The following is a 23,823-nucleotide window of genomic DNA, read 5'->3' as shown; positions in this document are numbered from 1 at the left end:
ATTATACTAATTTATTCAACTAGTAGTGGGTATAGAAACTTTTTTTTCTGTCAGAGGCCATTTGGATATTTACAATATCATTCATGGACCATACAAATATATCAACTTAAAATTGAGTCTGCTATATTTGGTCAGGCTAATTTTGTGAAGTGTGTGATGGTCTGATATTATTGGTATTGATTTTGTGGGCATTATATAGCCTGCGGACTGGATGTTCCCCACCCCTGGAAACTTATATTTAGATTTTTATGTACTGAAGTTATTAAAGAAAATCCAATACACACAGTGAAATAGAGATTATAATTTCCTTTGTATTCTTCATGGTGAGATGAAGGATTGAATGAGCTAATTCTAGAATTTTTCTTTTTTGCCTGTGTGGATGGAAAAAACATGTCATTGCTTAGTCTGTGTTGAAACTTTGCAAAGCCTTCACACCTGTAACATAATCCAGGTCACCTTCGGCTGAGGATGAAGATTCGGGAGTTTAAGAGAGCAAAAATGAAACCATAAAAATACTACTTATTTTGCCAAGAATTTTACTAATTTTTGTGTTTCACACACAAATAATCACAACTTGTATTCATAACAACTCTGTGAGGTAAATATAAAGATATTGTCATTTCTCTTTCAAATTCAAGGGTAATTTAAACAATCTTTAAATTGACATTTAAACTTAAACAAGTAGTTGTAGTCACAGTTGTAGTCATTATACGATCTGAATCATAGGCTCCTAAACCTAAAGGTTTCCCCCCGTCCTATTAATCTAGGTATAAATATTATCTATTAATATTTTGCAGGTTAATATTTTAATTTAAGACATCGATTAGGAAATCAAAGAAGCTGAATTGTAACCTGATTTTTCACCCAAGACTATTTGTCCCAATAAAGCATTTCACTTTCCTATATCTCTTATTCTCTCTAACTGAACTGAGATAGATAAGGTTGTTTGGGACATCTAACTTTAGTTTGGGCAAGTAAAAGAATTTCGCAAATACCAGGAACAAGCAGGGAAAGTATATGTCTTTCCAATTTTGGAAATCATATTTTGAGAAGAATTTAGTGAAATATAAATTAAAAGAAGCTAATGCATTTTATCTCAACCTAAACTAAAAGAAATGATTGAAATTATTTTTAAGGTGGTATTTTATTGATAGGCTAATTGCCATTTATTATCATTGTGTGAATAATATGAAATTTATGTGAAAAGCATAGGCGATACAATCTGGGAAACTTGTTCAGTGTTAGTCCTTCTTGAAAACCAATTTTCTAAGTTTTTTTTTTTAAGTAAAGGGAAAGGTATAAATGAAATAACACTTATTTTTTGAAAATTATAAGTATACTTGAAACATTTAAGACATGATATTGAACGTGCTTTATAAAGAGAAAACATTTAATTTCATTTATAATTTTAATGTCTTATGAAACGGATCAGCAAAGCCTTCTGAAATAAATCTAACGTGAACAAAAATGACTTCTCCTGCCAGCTGTCTTTGGAAGAATGAAGACAGAATGTGTCACAGGAGACTGGAAACTCAGTGTTCCAAGAGCTACAGAACCAAACCACATCATGGAATGAACCTCAAGATCACAGGAAAGTGACTTTCACAGAGTATTTTTCTGAATGCAATTTTCTTTTATTATTTTACGTGAGGAAGAGCATGATTAGTGACAGAGGGGGAGAAAAATGCATTGAAAAATAAAACCCTGAAACAGCATGATAACTACTTTCTATTTCTGAAAAACATTTGTTTGAATTTGTTCTGAAAAATACATGAAATATAGAAATTTTGCTCCAATAAAGTGTTTCAAGGGTTGTAAGGGGGGGGGGCAAGTAAATGTCAAAAAAGAAAAAATGAGAAGCAGAAAATATAAAAGTAGGAATTTCAGGCTGTCTACTTGAAATATTAACAACTCATTGAATCTTCATGTTGTTTGATAGCTACATTTTAAAAATAAATCCAGGTGTATATTTTTATATAATGAAACACTACAGTATGTACCATCTTTTGTGTAAAGTGTTAAGAATAATATATTAAAAATAATTGATTTTAATAAGGCATCAATTTGGTCTTTGGTATTTAAATATTATTTATTTTTACTTCAAAAACATTTTATACTTAGAACAATGATTAGAGAAGAGAAACACATTTATACAGTTAAGAATAAATTTTATTCTTAAAAGTGTCTCTCTTGCCCTCATTTTAATTTATTTATTTTTATTAGGATGGATAAATTGATAAAATTAAGTTACTCCAACAATCACACAGATAATGTGAATTACCTATGTGAATTACCTTTTATAACTTTCTCCAGATAGACTCCTAAAATAAGTAATTGTCTTTTTGAAATAATTAAAATAGCCACACATTATTTTTTGTAGGCACACAAAACTCCAGAATCCATCTTTACTGAATGATAGACATTAATGAAAGATTTATATTCTTTAAAGAGAAGTCTGACCATGGTCACTTTTCTGTTTTTGGGGGAAATAAACTCAATAACATTGGTTAAAGAGTAAGTTTCATTCAGTCATCTCAAATCTAAATTTAATTTATCTTAACAACTAACATTATTTCTATGCATAAATTATCTGTTTCACATAGAATATTCTACCTTTGAACATTTCCTTAAACTGTTCACTTGTCTTCTGCTTCCCTTTACACTTGGATCATGCTCCCTACTGTAGAGTACCAAAAATGTTGCAGGTTTTTTTGTTGTTATTGTTCAGATAGAGTGGGAGGGAGAGAGAGGAAAAGAGAGAGAAACATCGACGTGAAAGGTACATGAGCACCTGCCACCCGTAAGACCCAACCAGGACCAGGGACAAACTACAACCAAGTACATGCCCTTACGGGAACCAAACCAGGGTCTCTCTGGACCGCAGGCTGATGCTCTAGCCGCTGAACCAAACTGGCCAGGGCTGTCGCACAGTTTTAAGGTGATCCTGTATCTTTTCTAGCATTGTATCTGAAAATATTTTAGAATGCATGCCACTTTTGATTTCTATTATATTGCCCATAGTTTTTATGTGTAGGTCTTAATTCTCAAGTGAGATTCTAGTTTCCTTGATGATAGGACCTATCATCACAACTCTTTTGTTTTGCTTTCTTCTATCTCTCTCTCAGTGCCTGGAATAGTATATTATATACAGTGAATTTTTAGAGGATCTTATTCAATTAATACATGTTAGATTAGATGAATTTTTGTTGGAAACTAATACATCTAAAATGGCACTTTGAAAATGACAGTAGATGATTTAGAGTTAGAATTTGATGTATTTTTACATATAAAAAATTGCCCTGGTAATATTATTAGGTTAACATGAACTAATGTGGCCCATTTACTTTTTTTCTAAAGCTAATTTTGCTGGACAATAAGACTAAACCATCCAATGAACCCATTTTAATTTATAAATGACACACCTTCCTCACAGGATATAATTTCAAGAGTCCTTGAGTGCCTAGTTTCTCCATTTAATTTCACCTAAGACTTTAAAAACGAATCATTACTAAAATAAGTTTGATGTCTCTGTAGTATTGAAGGGCAAAATCCTTTATTTCCATAGACTCAGCAAAGTGGAAAGTATAATCCTTTCTCACTAACTTAAAAGTATTTTTTTTTGCATCACTGCATGAAAGATGTTCTATTTTTCTCTCAACTCTTCCTTTATTAAAAAGTACATATTTTATTGGTATATATCAAAGTAAGAACACTTCCTATGTTAAAATTGTTGCTATTAATATTTTTATTTTAAAATTATGTATTTGGAATATTTTAAAAAGTGAGTAGGTTCTATGCCAGGCTGGGCTAGTCAATGCTTGTGAACTTCTTTAGGTTATAGGGTTTATGAGATTCCTTAATCCTATATTGCAAAAAGATTTACCTTCTGCAGATGAGGTAGAAAATAAAAGTTGAAATGGTTTTGTTTCCTTAAGATAATATTTCAATTGCCTTTATTCCTAAAGGGTAAAAAGAGGGAATTGAATTTGAGTCAAATCTTCCAAGAACTGTTCTGAGGTTTGTTCCATTAAAATTGAAGGCCAAGTAAGTTAATTGAATGTTATCATGTCTTGAAGCTAAGTACAATTTAAGTTTGAAACTTGGGACTCTTTCCTCTTTCCAGAATATTTAACTTTAGAGTTCTGACTTGTTGAATAGCTGATCAAGTAATTTCCTTACCAATTAGCAGATGAAAACTTACCCCCAAAAGGTATTAGATTTATGCATGTCCACTGTACTTATTATCATGCTCAGTTAACTGATGACTTTGGATGTCTGCTGAAATGAATGAATCTTCTATCTAAATTTCTGTTCGTTTTCCTTATATATTCAGCTAAACCAGAAAAGAGAAAACAAATTACACTCATCAGTGCAGATCTGTACAAACAAAATAATGAGTAACTGCATATTTAATCTTTCTACATTGCTAAAAAGGGTGAACCCCAAAATACCTCACTTTCTGCCCAGATTTCTGACAACATGGCATTATGTTAAGTAACTCAAAGCACTTGGTAGTATTTAAAAGCTGCACTGTATTCATTAAGTCATTTCTGAAGTAATGATTTATGATTATTAGATAACTTTGTCTGCTCTGTGTAACCACATCTGTGAATCAAGTTCCATCTTTGACTGAAAGTTGTGCTGAGGCTGGATACAAAATAAAGGCCAAAAATACTCATTAAATTCTAGTGGAATCTTTGACATGTTGGATAATAATGTTTTGTATACTTCCTGTACTTGGATCATACCAATATCTAAGTCACTGTTATAAATATGCCTTTACTCTCCAATAATCTTCAAGAGATGTGTGTGTGTGTGTGTGTGTGTGTGTGTGTGTATGTGTGCAAATGCAATGCAATTTCTTCCAGATTATTTTCCTCCTTGTACCAGATTTTAGGAAAGTCACAATTTAACTATGTATAGAGGCTTTTCTTAAGGGAAATTTCCTCTTCAATCCCTTCTTCAAATCCGCATTGTTCAGAATTGTTATAGAAATGGTTTCTGATGATAGATCTTTAGCAATTTCTTCAAGACCTACGGATGTCTCACTGTTTTCACAAAGAATATTTGGAATGTATAAATTCTCATAAGACCTAGGATAAAAAATTATTATAACAATTTATATTTCCTCTATTTAGCAGTTACTATTTTGTATTGGCTGTATCTGTAAAAAGTTATCTTATTAGAAAGAAGTAAATTGATTTCAAAGTTATATTTTATTTAGACCTATGAATATAACTATGACATACAAAATGTGCCGAGCATATTAGTGATTCCATAGCTGATTCCATATGAAATTATGTATGATTCCACAGCTGAATATTCGTGGCTAGTGAAAGTTCAGAGTTGATGTGTCAACTTTTTGCTCACTAAACATTTTGAGAATCTTCTAACACTGATAAAACTAGAGCTTTTAAAGCAAGGTATTGAATGTTAAATGACTTCAGTCCATTTGCAAAGCATTTATATATCATTGTTGTTATTGTTGTTGTTTTTTACTCAAAGTAGCAGAATAAAAAATATGAGACCCAATCCATACTTAGAATAATAATATAATTGCCTAGTTTCAGAATTCATATAAAAATAATGCTTGGAATGATTTCATTAACAAAATTATAAAATAAATCAACACAGTAACATAATATTTCAATACTGCAGAAGCTCCATTTTGCCTCCATATTAGATTTGATATCAGGGGCTTAGAAGCAATCCATTATCATTAGCATGTGTAATTAAAATTAAATGGTTCTGGCTGTTTTTTTTCCTACAAAAACAGGGAAATATTTTAGTACTCAAAACCATGCAGAAGATCTTGGCTTTTATGTCAATGGTTAAATCTACAGATACATTTTCATCTTTAAAACCCTCATCTGTAAAGTTACCAGGTGAATATTAAACACAAACAAAAAAATAATTAAAACAAAACAAAAGCTGTGGATAGTTTATCAAAAGTCTAAATCCAAAAGCCTATTGGACTCCCCAAACCTGGCCATCTGGTCCTCTTTGCATAGGAAAGTCAAAACACCAGGATTCATAGAAGTTCTCCAAAGGTTAACCCTTCTTGCAGGATAAATATGGTCCAACATTAGCATAATCAGAGTTTGCTTCTCAAGAGCTTATTCCCAAAGCCCCCAAGAGTCTCTTTTGATTTAGCTTTATACCAGAATGTACACTGTTATGATATTAAAAAAAAAAAAAGGATAAAGTAGCATTTTGAAAGTTAAAATGTTGTAAAAAACTTAAATTACATTTTATTCCTTGGGCTTAAAACACAAATTGCCAATTATTCAAATTAAACTTACTTACTTCCCATACCTCAAAACTGAAATAGGATAGCACAGGGCAGTTGCAAACAGAGGCAAAAATTCGAAGTTTTGCACATAGGTAGAATCAGACAGAAAGTGTCATATAACTTTTGAAGACACTAGATTATGATAAATTTAAAGAGCAAACAAAAAAAATACCCCTTGAAATCATTCTTAATTATGAATTCTATCAATACATAAATGTGGTTATTTTTGGTGAATAGGACATTAAAGATTTGAATTCTTATTTCAAGATCAATAGCAACAACAGTAAAATATTATATAAAATATTTGGGGAAAAACTGCCATGAAATTCTAAGAAAATTAGCTGATTTGGAAAAATAGCAAAATAATTAAACGTGTGCATTATATGTGTAGTTAGCAGTTGCTTCACTCTTGAAGGATTTATGCAATTCTCCCATGATAATACATTTTATTCAAAATGTATGCAACTATATATTTATACGCTAATGGAATTAGAAAATTAGATGGTGTCTGCAAGCCTTTATGTAACAGAACAGTTTCTAGTTGGCAAAGCATTTTTACAGGTGTTATTGATTCTCACTCAGTCCTGTGAGGAAACTCTCTGCCATTTTTACAGTCTGGGGCCCTGAAGCTTAGAAACTCTGGGGCCATGTTCAAGAACAATAAGTGTGAATATCATATTTTATTTGTTTGTTTGTTCCTAGTCCTACATTTTCCTGTAGATCCCAGGTATATATAAGGGCTAATCAGTCAGTGAGATGGGGAAAGTCTGAACCTCTGTAAGGAATATAGACAAGTCAATCGTACGTCTATGAAGTTCGGAGGATAATCTTCTCAGACTACATTCTTGTCTTGTGAAGTATATATTTTTGATGACTGCCCAAGTTGTAAATAAGCCAGCTGTACTGAAGCATAAACCAATCACAAAATGTTTGACAACTAATCTTCAGTATAGGAATGATCAAATATGCTGATTTAAACGTACTGAAACCAATGAGGGGGTGGAAAATAGAGTTCCCCAAAGTTTTGTAGAGGGTGAGGTTTGTGGCTAATTGTTAGGCAAAATATTTCCCTGATAGATCATATTATATGAGTATACCTTAAATCATTCATTTTATCAATTTAATGAAAGTGTTTTTCTGTCAAAATAAAAAGGGGCCCACGGGACAGAGACAGGAGTCTCCGTGCTTCAGAGCACTGCACACTCGTGCACAGAAATTGCATACATTATAGTGCAAGCAGCAAATCCCCATGCTCCATCAATTTCGTATGGAGAAGAGAGGTGGGGAGGGCAAAGGAAATGGTACATACAAGTCCATGATGATGTGGCCTGGTAGATTGGACATCCCTCGAGTCATTTCAACATAAGACAAAGCTAAACCCAACAACAGAATGTGGATCTCAAAAGCCCACCCAGAACAGTGGACGAAGAGGTCGTGATCCCCTTCACAAGTTTCTTTCTGCAGTGTACCGCCCCTAGACATCCGTCGTAAGTGATTCTGAACCTATTAAGTTTCGCTTTTAAAAAAGAAAATCACAAAATATTGAAACAAATATCATTGTTTGGCTGAATCCAGGTATTCTTAATTAAACAGTACCACAGACTTTATTGAGCAATTGAAAATATACACAAGGAACAATAGCTTTTTCTCTGTTTGTTTGCATGTGTTTTTTCATTTGACTTTCTTCCGAGGAAAGAACCCAGTTTCGATCATGAAAAGGGCACTTGTTTCTACAGTGGCCGTGTACAGCTTGCTCAGTTCTCTCCACCTTCTCCCTCGTCATGGCTGAGGCGATGTCTTCACTTGCTCAGGAAGTGAATTCCAGAATGTTGCAAGAACTGACCCGCTAAGTTGTTCTTTCAGATTCTATTTCTCCGTAGAGTTCAGCTAACTTTTTAAACTCTGGTCCCCAGTCCCCAAGGTAGTGATAATCCTGGTCTGATTGCGTTGTGGCTGAGTCCAGAGAGCTGATAGACCCAGCTTCGGACCTCTGACCCTCATAGGCATACGTCTGGAGAGAGTCATAAGGGGGGACACTGGGATCCAGGTCAGCTTCTGCCAGTCTTTGCTTAATAAACTCCTGAACATCTATACTTTCCAGAGTGGACAGTGTCTGGTGTCTAGGGGTGAGTTGCACTTCGGGTCTGATATCTCTCCGGTACTTGAGCTCCTCAGCTGCAGACGGGTTCCTCAAGGCTGTGATGTCAAAGGCCTCCGTGTCCTCCTCCCCACCGCCTTCATCGTCGTAGGTGACCACGTTCTCCCGCACATCTTCCTCTGAAATGATCAGGGGCTCTTTTTTGCTGCGTCTCAGGGTGATAAAAAGTACTACGATCGCTGAGAAAAAAAGGGAAAGAAGATGAAGAATTAGAAAAAAAAAGAAGGATCTTTGTGGAGATTTGACATCAGCAACTTTCAATCCTCCTCAACTGCCTTCCATTTAGGCCTCCGTTGTGGCACAACCCTGGTCTCTGCACTCTCTGAATCATGCCGCAAGGTTTTTTAATATCTCAAAGAATGTAAAAAATATTATATTTATAAAACATTAGAAATTCTAACTTTTTCTAGAATGCCACAATGTGCTCATTTGCCAGGCGTATGCGTTTGAGATTGCTGTGTAGCCACTTAGTATGTACACTGAGGAAAACTGATGATGGAAAAGGAATATGAAATTTTCATTAGAAAAATGATGGTGTGTGTGGGTCTATCTACAGATACTTAATTCCTCTAGGGAGATGTACTAAAGGCAGGGTATTTTAAGTATCTTTAAAATAGGAAGGCATCTCTACCATAAAGTGTATGCTTTTGATGCTTTGTTGGAAACCAAAGCAGAAATATTTTATATGGTTGGTCTCTTTTGAGCATTTTCTTTTAGAAAAATATCATCATGCCTCAATAATTGCATTTCCTATCAAGCTTCAAAAGTGTTATTTTATTTGCATACACTTTAAGTTTCATAGAAAATTTTTGGTTTACACATTGTTCTTTCCATAACGTCATAATCTTCACAACAGAGCTGGGGTTTTGCTCATTTTAAAAATGAGAAAACTGCCCTGGCAGGTTTGGCTCAGCGGTTAGAGCGTCGGCCTGTGGTCCAGAGAGACTCGGGTTCTGTTCCCGCTAAGGGCGTGTACCACCGTTGCAGTTTGTCCCCAGCCTGGGTTGGTTGTGTGGGTGGCAGCCACTCGATGTGTCCCTTTCATGTTGATGTTTCTCTCTCTCTCTCTTCCTCTTTCTCTGTCCCACTCTATCTGAACAAAAAATGTCCTCGGGTGAGGATAAAAATAAATAAATAAATAAATAAATAAATAAATAAATAAAAATGAGAAAACTGAGACTCAAGAGTGATTACATGAATAACTATGATCAAAATCGAAGATCACACAGTTGGCAGGTGGGAGAGCTTAGACCATAATCTAAGACTTCTCACATCAAAGACTGTGATGTTTCCATGACCACATTCTGCTTCCTTATTTTAAAAATATATTTTAATCTGAAATTCATATTTATATACTGTATTTCATCTATGTATTTATTTTCTTTTTCATTTTGGTATACTATATTTTATCTGGCAGCCCTGATTATATGTAAGCTTTAATAAATGGTTGCAAAGCAAACAAACACCAGGTTAGATATTCTGTGATTAAGAACATACCCAGTACCCTAGAAACTGCCCATTTACCCCTTACCTTTGAAAGTAACTTCTGGTCTTATTTGTATTGTTATTGTCTCTTTGCTCCTCTTCATAGTTTAACCCCTTTAATGTATTCACCTAAGCAATGTAGATCACCTTTGCCTATATCTGAACTAGATATCATAATGTACATATGCTTAATACTTCAAAATATGGAGAGGAAGGGGAATAGATTTTTAAGCCAGAACTAGAAAGGATAATTATGGGACAGAAGTCTACTACTGGACATGTGAAAGGAGATGGTCAGAGTACATGGGAAGGAATCTGATTTTACAAAGTAAAGCAAGTGAGAGCCTATGGGGATGAAGGGAAAAAAAGACAAGCATTTTTAGAAAGGGTCAGAGAATTATCTGGAGAAGTATGGAATAAAAGAGGACACTGATAAGGTAAAGGGGACATGCAATGGGGGAGATGGAGCAGGCACAAGGAAGCTTGGGTCACTGTGTTTGAAAAGTCAAAAATTAAATGCTGATGCTACGCAGCCCTGCTTCACAGATAATTACTACAGAATGAAACTGTTTCCCATCTGTGTTGCTTACACTTCAAAGATATTTTCTAGTATAGCATTTTATATTAAAAAATAAGTGACTTTCACTGAATGTAGTAAATATGCGCTTAATACTTCTCTGTTTATTTTAGTGTAAATTCAGCCGAGAGCCTTCTAATTCAATGGCCCAAGCAACATCCTCAAGGAACTCACATCATTGTATTCTGAGATTTAGATTTATCATCCACTATATATTTCTATTCATCTTTAAGATTAAGTGAGGAGGCTGTTCCAGATTAAAACATCTATTTCTATACACTGCCTAATTTACTACAGCAAAATTTCTTAACATTTGTCAATAAATCAAGTTATTTTCCTTTATGTTGAAATAATGAGTGGTTGATGCCAAGGGGATTTATGTGCATGCATAACAGGGAGAATGGGATCAATATTATTGTCAAAGTATGGAGGCAAATTTTTTCCCTTCACCAATATCAGTGCCATATTTGCCTAATAAAACATAGGGGATAATGCTGGGTTGATTATTATGATAGTTTATGTTTGCTTATTCCCTAAAACTTAAGAAAACATTCCTGATATATTTGATCCAAAATGTAGATATTAGTTGAGTTTGAACTTTGAGAGTTTACATCTATTTCTTTCCAGGCTTAGACAGTTATTTTCCAGTGACCAATATTCCTAGATTTGTTACACCTATTTAATATAGGGATCAACATATAATAAATCATACAATTTGAGACACTTTAAGAGTTAAAAGGATGTTGTTTATAATTATATCAGGACATCAGGACAAATAAGAACATATGGTCCCTCTAGTCAAAGGCAAATTGAAATCACCTCAGAGAAGAATGTGGAAACATGAATGATAATGCATGCTTTGGATGACTTTACATACATGGTTGTTCGGTAGGTGTTTCTGGAGCAGAAGGCACACAGTAAATATTCCACGATTCTCGTGTGGATGGCAAAGAATCATCTATTTTTAAAATACTTTTTATAGTAGGTTTTTTTACCCTAAAAATATCACTTGATCTTTTCTATGCAATCATATATTTATATTAAATTTGATAGAATGAGGTGGCCCACATCAGAAATATTATTTTTATTAGCTTCTGCCATCTATTGATTGCAGCTGGTACTGGCGCTTCTCATTGAAACTTCATTTTTCAAACCAAGGGGAGTCCACAAAGTCTTCTAAGATAGCTCTGATGACAAATAGGTTGAGAGTCATCTCCTTATCAATTTCACTTTTGTCTCCTAGTCCCTTACTTTCCTCACACCAAAACCACCCTGATCTCCATTTATCAAGTATTAACATCTAAGAGCATGAACAGTCTAGCTGGTGCACTCATCTAAGTCACTTACTTATATGTGATGTGTGGAACACAGGGGTAGCTGGTAGAGGTATGATTGGGCCAAATGGGATTAAGATTTGCTCTGTCAGCTGCCTGGTCCTCCTGGCAAGTGGTGAGGTGAGGATGGGAAACACACGTCAGATACAAGGAGGGGAAGGAAACAAAGCTGCCCCTCGCCTAGCACCAAACTCTGATTGCACAACGAAGGCTCACTCTTAATTTTCTTCTGTCCACCCCATGAAATCGATTTGAAAAAGGTAATTCTGACAGAACAATATCCTACTCACAATGTGTACATCTACCATTGAACTTTAAGCCCTTTGATTTTCAAGCACCATTTTCTGTTAATCAATATATACATAGAAGGAGTCTGAACATAGTGTAAAATATTCAATCATATTTAACCTATAATAAATACTATTATATATGTATTATTATAGTAAAACATAAATAAGTACCACACAATTTTATAGAACGCTCTAGGTCCTTGTAGTTGAAACTTTATTTTCATAGATTCAGCAATACTGTACAAAGAAGAGACTGAATGGTTTGTCTAAGGTCACACCATTAATTAGTGACAAAACTAGGGCTAGGTTTTTATACAATTAAGGTCACTTTACAAACAAACGACTACTAGTTTAAATATATCTCAGTATTAAAATATTAATTTCATGATGTGTTTAGCTTTTAAGGTTGAATGTTATTTCAGAATTACAAGGTCTGAAATAAAGATTTTTCTACCTTTGTTATTACTGATATATTCCCTAGAAATTATAAACTCACACCTTAACCAACATTATTTTAAAATTACAAATTAATATATTCTGAGTCTGTTGGTTAGATATCTTCAGAATAACAATAAAAACACTTAAAATGTCCAAAATGTATATAAATTACATTATAAATAATAATTGTTTAAACCTGAGATAAGAACTTAATCAAAACCTTTGGATAAAAGTATGAAAACACATTTGAGTCTCAATAAAAATTGAGGGAATAAACATATCAAATAGCATCTTGGCTTCATTAGTGCTTAGGGAACACATAAAATTTAGAAGTGCTCTCTTATTTATTCCAAAGGGAACATAAAATTTTATAAAGTAAATTCAATGAAAATATTATTTCATAAAATAAAAAAATGTTATTTTACATAATACACCTAAAGTGAACCTGAATAGTAACATGTTTCAATTACTATTTAAGGTCTTATCTTAGTAAAGGAAAATAGTTTTAGGATGATAAATGTTAACAAAAGTCAAAGGTAACATTACCCTCCCAAATGAACTGTCTTCTAGAATTAAGACTCTGGAAGAATTTATGTTAAAGTAACTGAGTTCTATATTTTATGGTTAAGTTAAAAATCCTAAAGGGATCAATGTGTGTAGTTGTTTTATTTTGTTTTAGTTTCAGTTCTAGTTTGTTTATGAGAGATTTTTCTTTAATTTTCAAAGACATAAAAATGTAATGTATCAATATCTAAAAAAAAAAATAGTATTGTGACCAATCAATACACAAATAAACTCCAAAAAGCCTGATTTTTCTGATTTCCTTCTCTGCCGTATATCTACTGTTAAAGACTAGATGCAGTAAAACAGTTCTTATCATGGTGCACCAAACCCCATATTCCATGTTGCTAAGTGCAAGTGATACTCTTTGGTAATCTATTTATCTAACCTCTGAGCAGCTTTGGACATTGTTGAATGGTCTTCACACTATAACACATTTTCTTCCTTGACTTCTGTGACATTATACTTTACTAATATTCTTACTTCTCTGATTTCTCCTTTGCTCTCCTCTGCTATCACATCCTTCTTGACTTAATGATCACATTCAAGTTTATCACAGATCAGTCATAATCTATCATCTCCTTATTTTCTTAAGCTGCAGTGACCTCCACAAAGTGCACTTCTGACATCCACCAGCTCAGGGACGATCAGGATCCACGTTCAGCAAGAGATAAAAGGTCTTCTCTGATACAGTTCTAACTCAGCCATATATCAAATTTATCCAAGATCACTTTTTATTGGTATTTTATTTTTTTCCCATGGAAAGTTGTTTCAAAAAATGACAGTATGTCACAGACATTAATTTCATTCAGAGACCTGAAATTATTACCACTGCACTTTTCAAATTGAATCTCAGGTACTTTAGTTAAAATTGTGATAAATACTTTCATCTGGGAACCTGCACCATATTATCCAAGACAGCTTCTGATTTCACCCGAAACATCTTGATATTAGACACCTGTCTTTGGTTGTACTCTAAGTTTGTTAGCCCAAACCTGCTATGTCGGAAGAAAATGCTTTATATTCTTCCTAGTCACTTTGCCTGTATACTCTCTTGCCTTCATAAAATCTGTTCGCTACTTCATTCATAGTCATCTTTTTCAAAATTTAAATTTTATGAAGACATTCTGTGACTTTAGACCTCTCTTTATTCTCCTAGGACAAAGCCCACCACATTTACCATGTCCAAGATGACCCCAACTGTCTCACCCCTGCCCAAATCTCCATTCTACTTTTCAGCCTTATTCCACTTTGTTCTTCACTCCCTCTGTACAGGTTATCTGGCTTCTGCCCCAGGGAAAACAACAACAACAACAACAAACAGAAAACATCCTTGAAAGAATATCTGTTTCACCAAAGCATATACCATTTTTCTTTTTCTTTTTTTCTACATATAGTATCAAGAAAGAAGCAGATGAAAAGACTGCTAAGAAAGAAATAGAAGGGAGAGAAGATGTGGGAAAAATAAATATATGTCCACTTTGAACTATAAAGCATAAAAGTTCTTGACATCTATTTTTCTTGTTATAGAAATCTAGATTTTTCTGTTTTTTATTAAATAGTAATTTCAAAAGTTTATAGCAATAACAGCTACAAATGAGGTTGTGATAAGATTTAGATTATTAAAAAGATAATACAAAATTAGAGAAAGTATTTTAGTTTTAATCAAATAAAGATCCTATGAGTTGTACCTTAAAAAATCTTAGTATCTTTAAGGTCCAAATTATTTAGATTTAATAACTTTAGAACTCAGCTAACATTGAGAATTAACTAATGTTTTAGACTAATAGATGTTTCTATAAGAAATACATTTTTAAAATGTGGTGTTCAGATTAATTTTAGAATAATGCCACTTTTGCTCTTTGAAATAAATTGTAAAAGCCTGTTCAATATGGGATTTAGAATATTTAAATGAATTGTTTCTAAAACAGATCCTCTCCAAAATGATCTCTGTCATATTCCATTCTTTTTTTCTGTTTCACTGTTGTTGTTTTTTTATCACATTTGAATCAAATGAGTTCTAGATTAACTGCAGTATTGAGCAAATTAATGAAAATAAACCTGCATAGCCATGTTTTGTTATTCACATTATGCATTTCTATTTCTTAAGTTTTGTCAAAATCTCTCCTCTCTATCTCTCTCTGTCTAACACACCACTGCAGGACACATTTAGAACTCCAGGGCACATTCAGAATTGCCCTCATACGACGTGACGGTTTAGAATGACTTACCCAGGAGAATGAGAACACACAGCAGAATAGCGATTAAGGCTCCTGTACTCAAGCCAGCCGAGGACAGGAAGGCTTCCGCATGGCAGGTCCGCACGCGCCCGTCTCTCTCGCATGCACAAACCCTGATGGTGAGGGTGCTGCTGCTGCTGAGAGAGGGGATTCCACCATCAGAGATCATAATGGGGAGATAATACACATCCTGAATAGTTCGACTAAATCTCCTCCGCCTTGTCAGAATGCTGGCTGTGTTATCTATGACAGACATAAGCAAAACAAAATGTACTTAGTAAAGTGCCATTAAAGAGTCACATTTCCTTTAGTGAATAAAATGGGGATGTGTGATTTTTTAAATTTGTTTATGAAATGGAAAAGGGAACATGAAGGGGCAGTTATCAAAGAGTAACTAATATTGGTTCTCAAATTGAGAAACCTATTTGAAAAATTAGCCAAGTCCAAACTAAAGGAGAGGGGAAATAGCAGAAGACTGAGGAGGGGGAAAGCAGCAGACAGTAAACTTTGGGGTGAGCCAGTGGACCCTAACCCAGAGATGTGATAGGAACGAACATCTACATTCTTAACAAACTATTTAGATGGTATTAATGTACAGAAAAGTTTAAGATCCACCGGTAGAGATAATATATTTATGGAGACAACAGATCATTTGATAAACTTTTTTAGACTTGTGGTTTGAAGCATTCTTGTTATAGCAAGCACATCATGGGAAAATCAACAATAGAAAAAAAAATAGTTAATTGCATTTTTACATGTTTTTTTAAATGCTATGTACTCTAGTAGATGCTCGCATAATATATTTTAATCAATCAACACACTTTAAAAGGGAGAGGATGTTAAATTCCTTACATTTTAGGGAAAATTTTATTTTACTATAAATAATAATTTGAAAATACAGAAACTGAGTCCCAGAGGATAAATTGGCCCAAATCACAGAGCTAGTGAATGTTCAGAACACAATCGTAATGCATTCTAGAGCCCTGCTCAAAACCACAATGTCATACTGCCTCTTCTGCACCAATTCATTTCCAACTCATATTGATAGCTTCAGGTGCACAGGGTACATGGTTATTTTCACATTGTTATTCTTCATTTTACATCAGTTAACTTAACTGTGCCGGTGTACACTTGGATGTGCTGCTCAGATCCCTGCGTGGGAAGACATGCTGCCCTGGCTATAGATTGCTGATTGGCACAAGGCCACACCCTTCTGGAGCTGCACATAACCAATAAGTTGTTGCTGTGAAGTCATACAGGTCGAGCCATTTTCTCTGAATGCAGACAATATTGAAGAGTAAGTTTAGTTGCCAAACTTTCCCATGGGATCAGTATGGAGGCAGCACAACTGCATGGTAGCTAGGTTTCTAACTCTTCCCAACCCCTCCTCCTCTTACTGTGGTCCACAGGTGTAGATCCCAAGATCACAGTCCAGTAACCATCCTGTGCTCTGAGCTCTAGTTCAGAGTCATTTCCCAGATAACCTAGCCTGTGGCCTAATTACTTTTCACTAAGAAGTAAATGAATCATTAGATAATTATATTTAGAGATTCTTTCTCCTATATCAGTTTCTCTTATTTTGAAAATTGGAATGTTATGACATGTAAGTTTTTTATGATAGTGACAAAAAATATTCTACAGATATATTTTCTTTAGTGTGCATTGCCAAATTAATGCAATAGAAATAAAATAGTTTTTCCAAATATTAAATGTAATGCAATAATAGAACACATACATTTTATATATTCTATATATATAATTTTATATATGTATTATAAATATAGATATGGATATAGATATAGATATCTATACAGATATGTGAGTTGTTGAAGACTTGTTCTAGAGCATGAATGAATAATCTGATAAGAAATTGTAAAATATTTTTGTACATGACAAAAGAGGAATAAAAAGAATATCAATTGATTATTCTGAAGTAAGTTTCATATTAGGGAAAGAAAAATAAGATAAGTTACATCATGTGCGTGATATAACAGTATTGACAGTCCCGGGTAGTCTCTCAGAAAACCTGAGCTTTGAGGAAGCATGTCTATTAGTTGTAGGATGCTCCATGATGATTAATACAAATTTACTTCTATTTAAAATTCGTTAGATTAAGGAAAAGCTATGAGTGAGTGAACACTCACGAGATGTTTGCGGATCTTACTGCCTCTGAAGAAGGGTGTGAGGCTCTGTCTCTGATCTCAAGGAACATGAAAAATAATGTGTGGAATGACATGGTAACAGGCACTGGGCTAGTGTACCATTCACATTCTCAATTTGGAAGTGTATTCTCTTCCAAAATAATTATTAGAGATGCAGTCAGAAACATAATCAGAAAAGAGAAGAAAGTGAGAATGTGTTTGTAGTGTACGTTCTCACTTAGAAAGCTCTCGGACAATGAGGCATAAAAATGTTCTTTCTTTTTTTCCAGTTGAAGGTTTCACTTTTGGAGAAAACAAAAGAGAATTTAGGAAGCAAAGAGCTGCCCACCTTGAAAAGCTTATCACAGCCAAATAATGAGCTCTTGACAAGGAATATTGTGTGCCTCACAAGAATGACCAAAAAATGTGCTTGGCAGAAGGCTCACTGAACTTGAAAAAGAAAAAATTTTAACTAAAATGAAAGGGATAAAATTATATATACACACACACACACCACAATTTGTCTAGCCAAAACTGCAAAATTAGACACAGCAACAAATCTCTAAACTTTATGTTTTAAAAAAGAAACCAAGTGTTATACAAAGTCATGTATGCCTTCCAAATGAACAAAAATAATTCAAAATGAGGTGAATAAAGCAAAACCAGAGTATGCTAGAACAACAGCAGATGAGAAGTGCTAATTATCAATGTCAAATAAAAGACTAGCTCTAATAATGTGTACACAAGCTTGGTTCTTTTTCTAACGCTCAAGAGTTTTGGGATGAGGACAGAAGCTTACAGAATATTTGGCAGCCAAGCCAATTCAGATAACATATTGAATTAGGATTCAAGAAGCTTTTGAACAACCAGCACAAGACCTTAAATTAACGAGAAGATATAAAATAAAAATGCATGTTAGATTATAAACTTTGAAAAGTATCCTATGAGAGGAATGGCCATAGAGAGGCCAAATGGGTTAAAACAGTTTGAGAAGCATTCAATAAAGGTATACAATTTCTATGCATCTCTTCATTGAGAAAACTTCATTGGAATTTTGTGCACACTTTTTGGTTTCCTACCTTAAAAGATGTGCATCAACCCAATGGAGTGTGTATCTAGAAGAACTTGACTGGGATGGGAAGAGTTAGAAAAATTTATCATATGGAGAATCTTTGAAAAATCAGAGTGTGAGAAATCTACATGTTTATTATGGAATTAAGGGTCTCAGAAAGTGTCCAGAACAAATTGGCAAACTTTCTTAGTAATTAATATCTTTATGAATATAACCAATATAGTCTTGATATTGACAGCAACTATATCTTCATTGTAATGTTGAAATAGCCTTGAACATTTTTTAATTTTTCAAAATAAATGTCAATGCATCGTGTATTTTCTTACATATCAATTTCTTGTTCAGTAAAGGATATGGGAGCATATAGGAGAAATCAGGGAGACTGCCAGGCAGATATATTGACTCATGTAAACACATTATGATGACTGTGAAATAATTGACATTTAGAGCCCTTTGAAAAGCAATAATTATAATAAAATTTATATTTTTGTAGCTATAAGAATTCCAGGAATTTTATAATTGATAATTTTGTGGGGACCTTCCATAAAAATATTTATAGTAAAATACAATGTTGAGTAGCTATACTTCCAACCTCTATATTTCTACAGAAATAGAAGGCTACAAATAAGGTAAGTTTCTCAATGATTCGGCAAATCAGATACAATTTTCTGTAACTATCATTTTATGTCTATTTTTTTATTTTTCAATATTTTAAATGATCTTGAAAAATTCTAATCTCTATTTCTATGTAGTAAACAGTAATAGAGTTTAGATTAAAATAAGGTATGCTTTAAAAACACTTCCTGAAGCAAACAAATCCTAAAGTTCAATGTTACTTTATGTCTTGGAAATTGTTAACACTATGTGTTCTTCAAAACTCCTAAATTATTAGACAATCATATACTCCTGTCATTTCAACAAACTTCTTGTTTCATAAGCAGGCATAAAGGTATACTTTATGACAAGTATAGTGTAGCAGACTATTAAAATAATATTTCCAAATCTATTAGAAGAGAAGAAATGATTGAGATTCTCAGATGTGGATCTCTTAAGAGACTTAAAAAATGTATGTCTGAAGAGAAAGTCATAAATAGAACCTTAACTTCCACCAGACAGATAAATATGCATGGCTTCATGTTGTTTTCATGTTTTTCTTTCTTTCTGGTCTTTCAGAAGCACTAAGATTCATTCATAATTTAACTATTATCAGAGCCCATGCATGGAACAATGCTCTTTTGCTTTTCTGCAAAGCTCCTTTCACATAACAGATACTTGATAAATAATTACTTGAACTATACTCAGCAGGAACTTGTCTTTTTTATGGTGTCTTTGTTATGTTGACACGTAATAAGAAATTAAAACCAGTATGATCCAATATATCTATAATACTTCAGCAGCATGATCTCATGTTCTCTACTGAAGGTTTATTCTTTCTCTCATGTTTTCTGACTTCCCTTCTTTTATCTTAGAATTGACCTCATTTCAATTTTTAGACTCTTGGTTCTGCCTGTTCATTTAAGTTTGTAAATATCTTCCCACCTCACTTGTGTTTCTGCCAAACGACAACTGTAAGATCCAATATGTCATTAGGTTTTTATTTGCACCCTGGAATGTCATTCGTTTGACCATCTGCCACACTCCTTCTTGATCATTTTTAAATCCCAGATAAACACAACATCTATTGTCTCAGGTTTCTGCTTTCAGATTCAGAAATAGTGAGGGTAAAATAGTTATAACCATCTCAGTCAATGCCACCAAGTATATACGGAAACTTTAAGTATGCTCTCAGAGGAGATTAGTAATCAGTCTATTACTACCCAATTTTTATCTGTTGCCATAAAGTAGTTATTCTAATTTGATTCTTCCATTTCCTTTGAGTCATCTCCCCCTCGCACAGCAGGCAAGCATCCCTTTCTCTAAGGAAGTTACATCTAGTATCAACATTTTAAAACCACACATGAAACTGTTCAATCCTTCTTTGATATCATGTTTGTGTACATATGACTCTGTATAACAGACTTTGTAAAAAGAATATAAAAATCTATGAAACAAAAATATAAATCTTGAAGAATATCAGCAAATCTGATTATGAATAACACAAATTTGCATAAGAGTATTAATTTAGGCAGAGAAGGTGATAAAGAATTTTTAAAAAGGAATGTTTTAAAATAGAAAGCTAACCTCCAATTTAAAATTATTCATAAACATCACAATAATATATTTTTTAAAGTAGAGATGAAAACAGCAGGGTTTCTTTTGTTGGTTGGTTTGTTTTTGTTTTTGTTTTTAAAGAGAAACCTTCTACCTATTATTTTTCACATAACTTAACAAATGCTATTATTTTTAGTACGGAACAGATGAATCAAAGCAGAAGAAGTTCTGCTTAGAGTCACTAAATTTATAAACATTGATGGAAATTATAAGGCTAATCCTTAGATATTAATAACACATAAACCTATTTTTTTAATTGCTTAAAGCCCCCCCTCGCCTGAAGGCACAGGGTGGAGAGATAACTCCCATAATAATATCATTCTGTGGTTCTGAGCAAGGAAGGAATTAAGGCAAAAGTGTGTAATAAAAAGGAAAGCAAACGAAATGGTAAGAAATGGTAAAATTAGCCATATGTTTATTTTGTTTTTCTACTTTTATTTTTTGGCTTAGTGAGTATGAGTCAGCTGTTCTTCTGTTCTCACTGTGAGTAGGAGCAGAGTCTAAGAATGTGAGAGGCTGGCTGCTGTGGCTCAGATGGTTTGGCCTCTTTGCCAGTTTGATTCCTGGTCAGGACACAGGCTGAGTTTCCTGCTGGATCCCCAGTTGGGGGCATGTAGGAGGCAGCCAAAGGATGTTTCTCTTTCACATTGATGTTTCTCTCTCTCTCTCTCTCTCTCTCTCTAAGAATCAGTAACAATTTTTAAAAAATGTTGAGAGGAGGTACAGGCTGGCAGACTCATTTGAAAAAGATACACAAAAGTAAAAAAAAAATCAACAGAAGTTAAAATAAGGACATAAGAAAAGCATACACACACACACACACACACACACAACAACAACAACAACAACAGGCCCACTAATACAAATCAAATCACTACACTTGCAAGTCATACTTCTCCATTTCAGGGTCAAGACTGCGTACAGACTGTTGGCCTCTCATTAGTCAAGCTCTGGGTTCTACCTTGCACAAAGGATAGTGTGATTCTATAAGGTGTGACTGTATAAACGTTGTGAGTGAAGACTTCGCGAGATCTGACTGGGAGGAAAAAGAGTCATAGCAAACAAAATCGGCTTCATCACAGCCACTGCTGCGTGACTCCGCAAGCACCGGGCTCCCACGTCCACCAGAGGACGTCTGAGACTGTGCCCAGCTCTGTTCTCAGGACGGGCTATGCTGTTATTTTACTTAGGAATGAACGAACTGCTAAATGGTCTTTTGAAGCCCTGTGGATAAAAACAGAATTTTAAATGGTTATGCTCTCTAGAGAAATTACAGCACCAGCTGTGAGTTGTGGTTTGAAGGATAGAAATAAACTCTGGGAATATTGACTACTACACATCTGACAATGGTAAACAAGTACAAAATAAACTTAAAATGTCCCATGGTTTCTAGTATATATCAAACTAAATAACAGCATTTCACTACAAATTAAGTGAAATTTGAACGAAGACGCCAAAAAACACCTTTTTAATAGTGACATGGTCAAAGTTGAAAATTATCTTAAACTCAAGGCAATGTAAACTCAAAGTTAGATATTCTTTCACTAAACCCATACATCCACAAGGAAAAGCAGTATTTTCCTATTTAAGTGTTTTGCTAAAAATCGCAAAAGATTTATAAATAATATGACCTTATTTTTAGAAGTAGAAATAAGTATGGCAAACAAACTAATAAAAAGTAATGAAACCACACAAAAAAACAGTATCTTCAAAATGTTGCTACAAGTTGAAAAGGACAATCTACAAAACCATGTATTTAATATATTTAAAATCATAATTTTCAGTGCAGTTCTTTTATTATTTTTAAAAGAATGTGCTGTTTGGGTTCCTTTATTATTATTCTAATGCAAGTGTCTATAAAACCAGAAAATGAACATTAGAAGAGGGAAGGGGTAAATATGAGCTGTAGCTGTCCCAAATTTGAAGGGCATCTTAAATGCTCTTTCGAACCCTGAATACACTTGTATCTCAGTTATAAATTACTTTTCCCCCTACTAAAATCTGTAAGTTTATAAATACACTTGGCAATTGGTATTAAGCCTAGGAATTAGGCTAGCAAAACTCCTTGCCCCAAATTAAACCGAGTCTCAAGAGGCAGCATAAAAGATCATGAAGCAGAACAGACTTACTCTGTAGACTAATGACAATTTTATATTGGGGGATTAGGTTATACTTTTATATTACAAGATGAATGAGCAAAGGAATTACATGCACAGATTCCTGGGTAAGCCTCTAATAACAGACTGTGACATAGTTATAGTTCATTTGCTATAGACATTTGGTTAAGAAGTCAAAATTATACAATGGGGTTTTTGATGCTAACATTTAAAGCCTACTTATCATGATGCAAAGAGTAGATGATAGCAGGAAAAAACTGCATCTTAATCAGGAAACATTTAGTGCATTTTTTGTTGTTTTAGATTAATACAATTTAAAAATGCTACAACTTAAAAACTACATTCTGAATCAGATTTTTAAAATTTAAATAAAATTGTTTAATTGTTAATATATTAGTTAATGATATACATAAGGTTATTATCAAAAAACATATATACAATATATATATATTTCTATATATGTTCTGAAAAGAAGGTAAAGAATTCTTTCACTTGATTATTTTCCAAATCAAAGTTTTTAGTATTTAATAGGTAAGGGGGGTTATAACTTTCTAGATAACTATTGAATACTTCTGTTTATCACAATTTTTTCTATCTACCACAGTTTGGTACCAGAGCAGCTAAAAGATTCATGACAAAATACCTTATTCATTTTTGGAGTACAGAGTTAGGCACAGTGCTTATTACTTAATGGTATTAATAGCAGATAAAAATGCCTGTGTCTCTGCTTTGCCATATCCCCCTTGTTAGCTCCTTCTAACTGACATAACTGACGCATTCTGTCAACTCTCTGCTCTCATCATTCCCCACCTAACTAAAAGGGATTCTCTAACTGGCTCTACCTGGTAGAACACTCTGTCCTTTAAGTCAAATCATGTCCCACCTCTTTTAACAATATGCCTGTTAG

General features: G+C 33.7%; 1 protein-coding gene across 3 annotated transcripts in view; it reads right to left on the bottom strand.

Annotated features, from left to right (window-relative positions):
- Positions 1-7,970: 7,970 nt before the first annotated feature.
- The window catches only part of CDH18 (cadherin 18), a 419,127-nt gene continuing 403,274 nt past the window's right edge, over positions 7,971-23,823 (bottom strand). The window contains exons 11-12 of one of the 3 annotated variants that reach the window (XM_036280557.1): positions 15,367-15,618; positions 7,971-8,629 (exon numbers count right to left, since the gene is read on the bottom strand). In XM_036280557.1, the coding sequence (XP_036136450.1) occupies positions 8,139-8,629; positions 15,367-15,618 (743 nt within the window). In that variant the 3' untranslated portion in view covers positions 7,971-8,138. The remainder of the gene's footprint in view (positions 8,630-15,366; positions 15,619-23,823) is intronic. The other 2 variants (XM_036280558.1, XM_036280559.1) reach the window with 2 other exon arrangements.

This window comes from Molossus molossus, unplaced genomic scaffold (assembly GCF_014108415.1).
Source record: "Molossus molossus isolate mMolMol1 unplaced genomic scaffold, mMolMol1.p scaffold_m16_p_3, whole genome shotgun sequence".
Lineage (NCBI taxonomy): Eukaryota > Metazoa > Chordata > Mammalia > Chiroptera > Molossidae > Molossus > Molossus molossus.
This window is presented reverse-complemented; position numbering and strand designations above follow the sequence as displayed.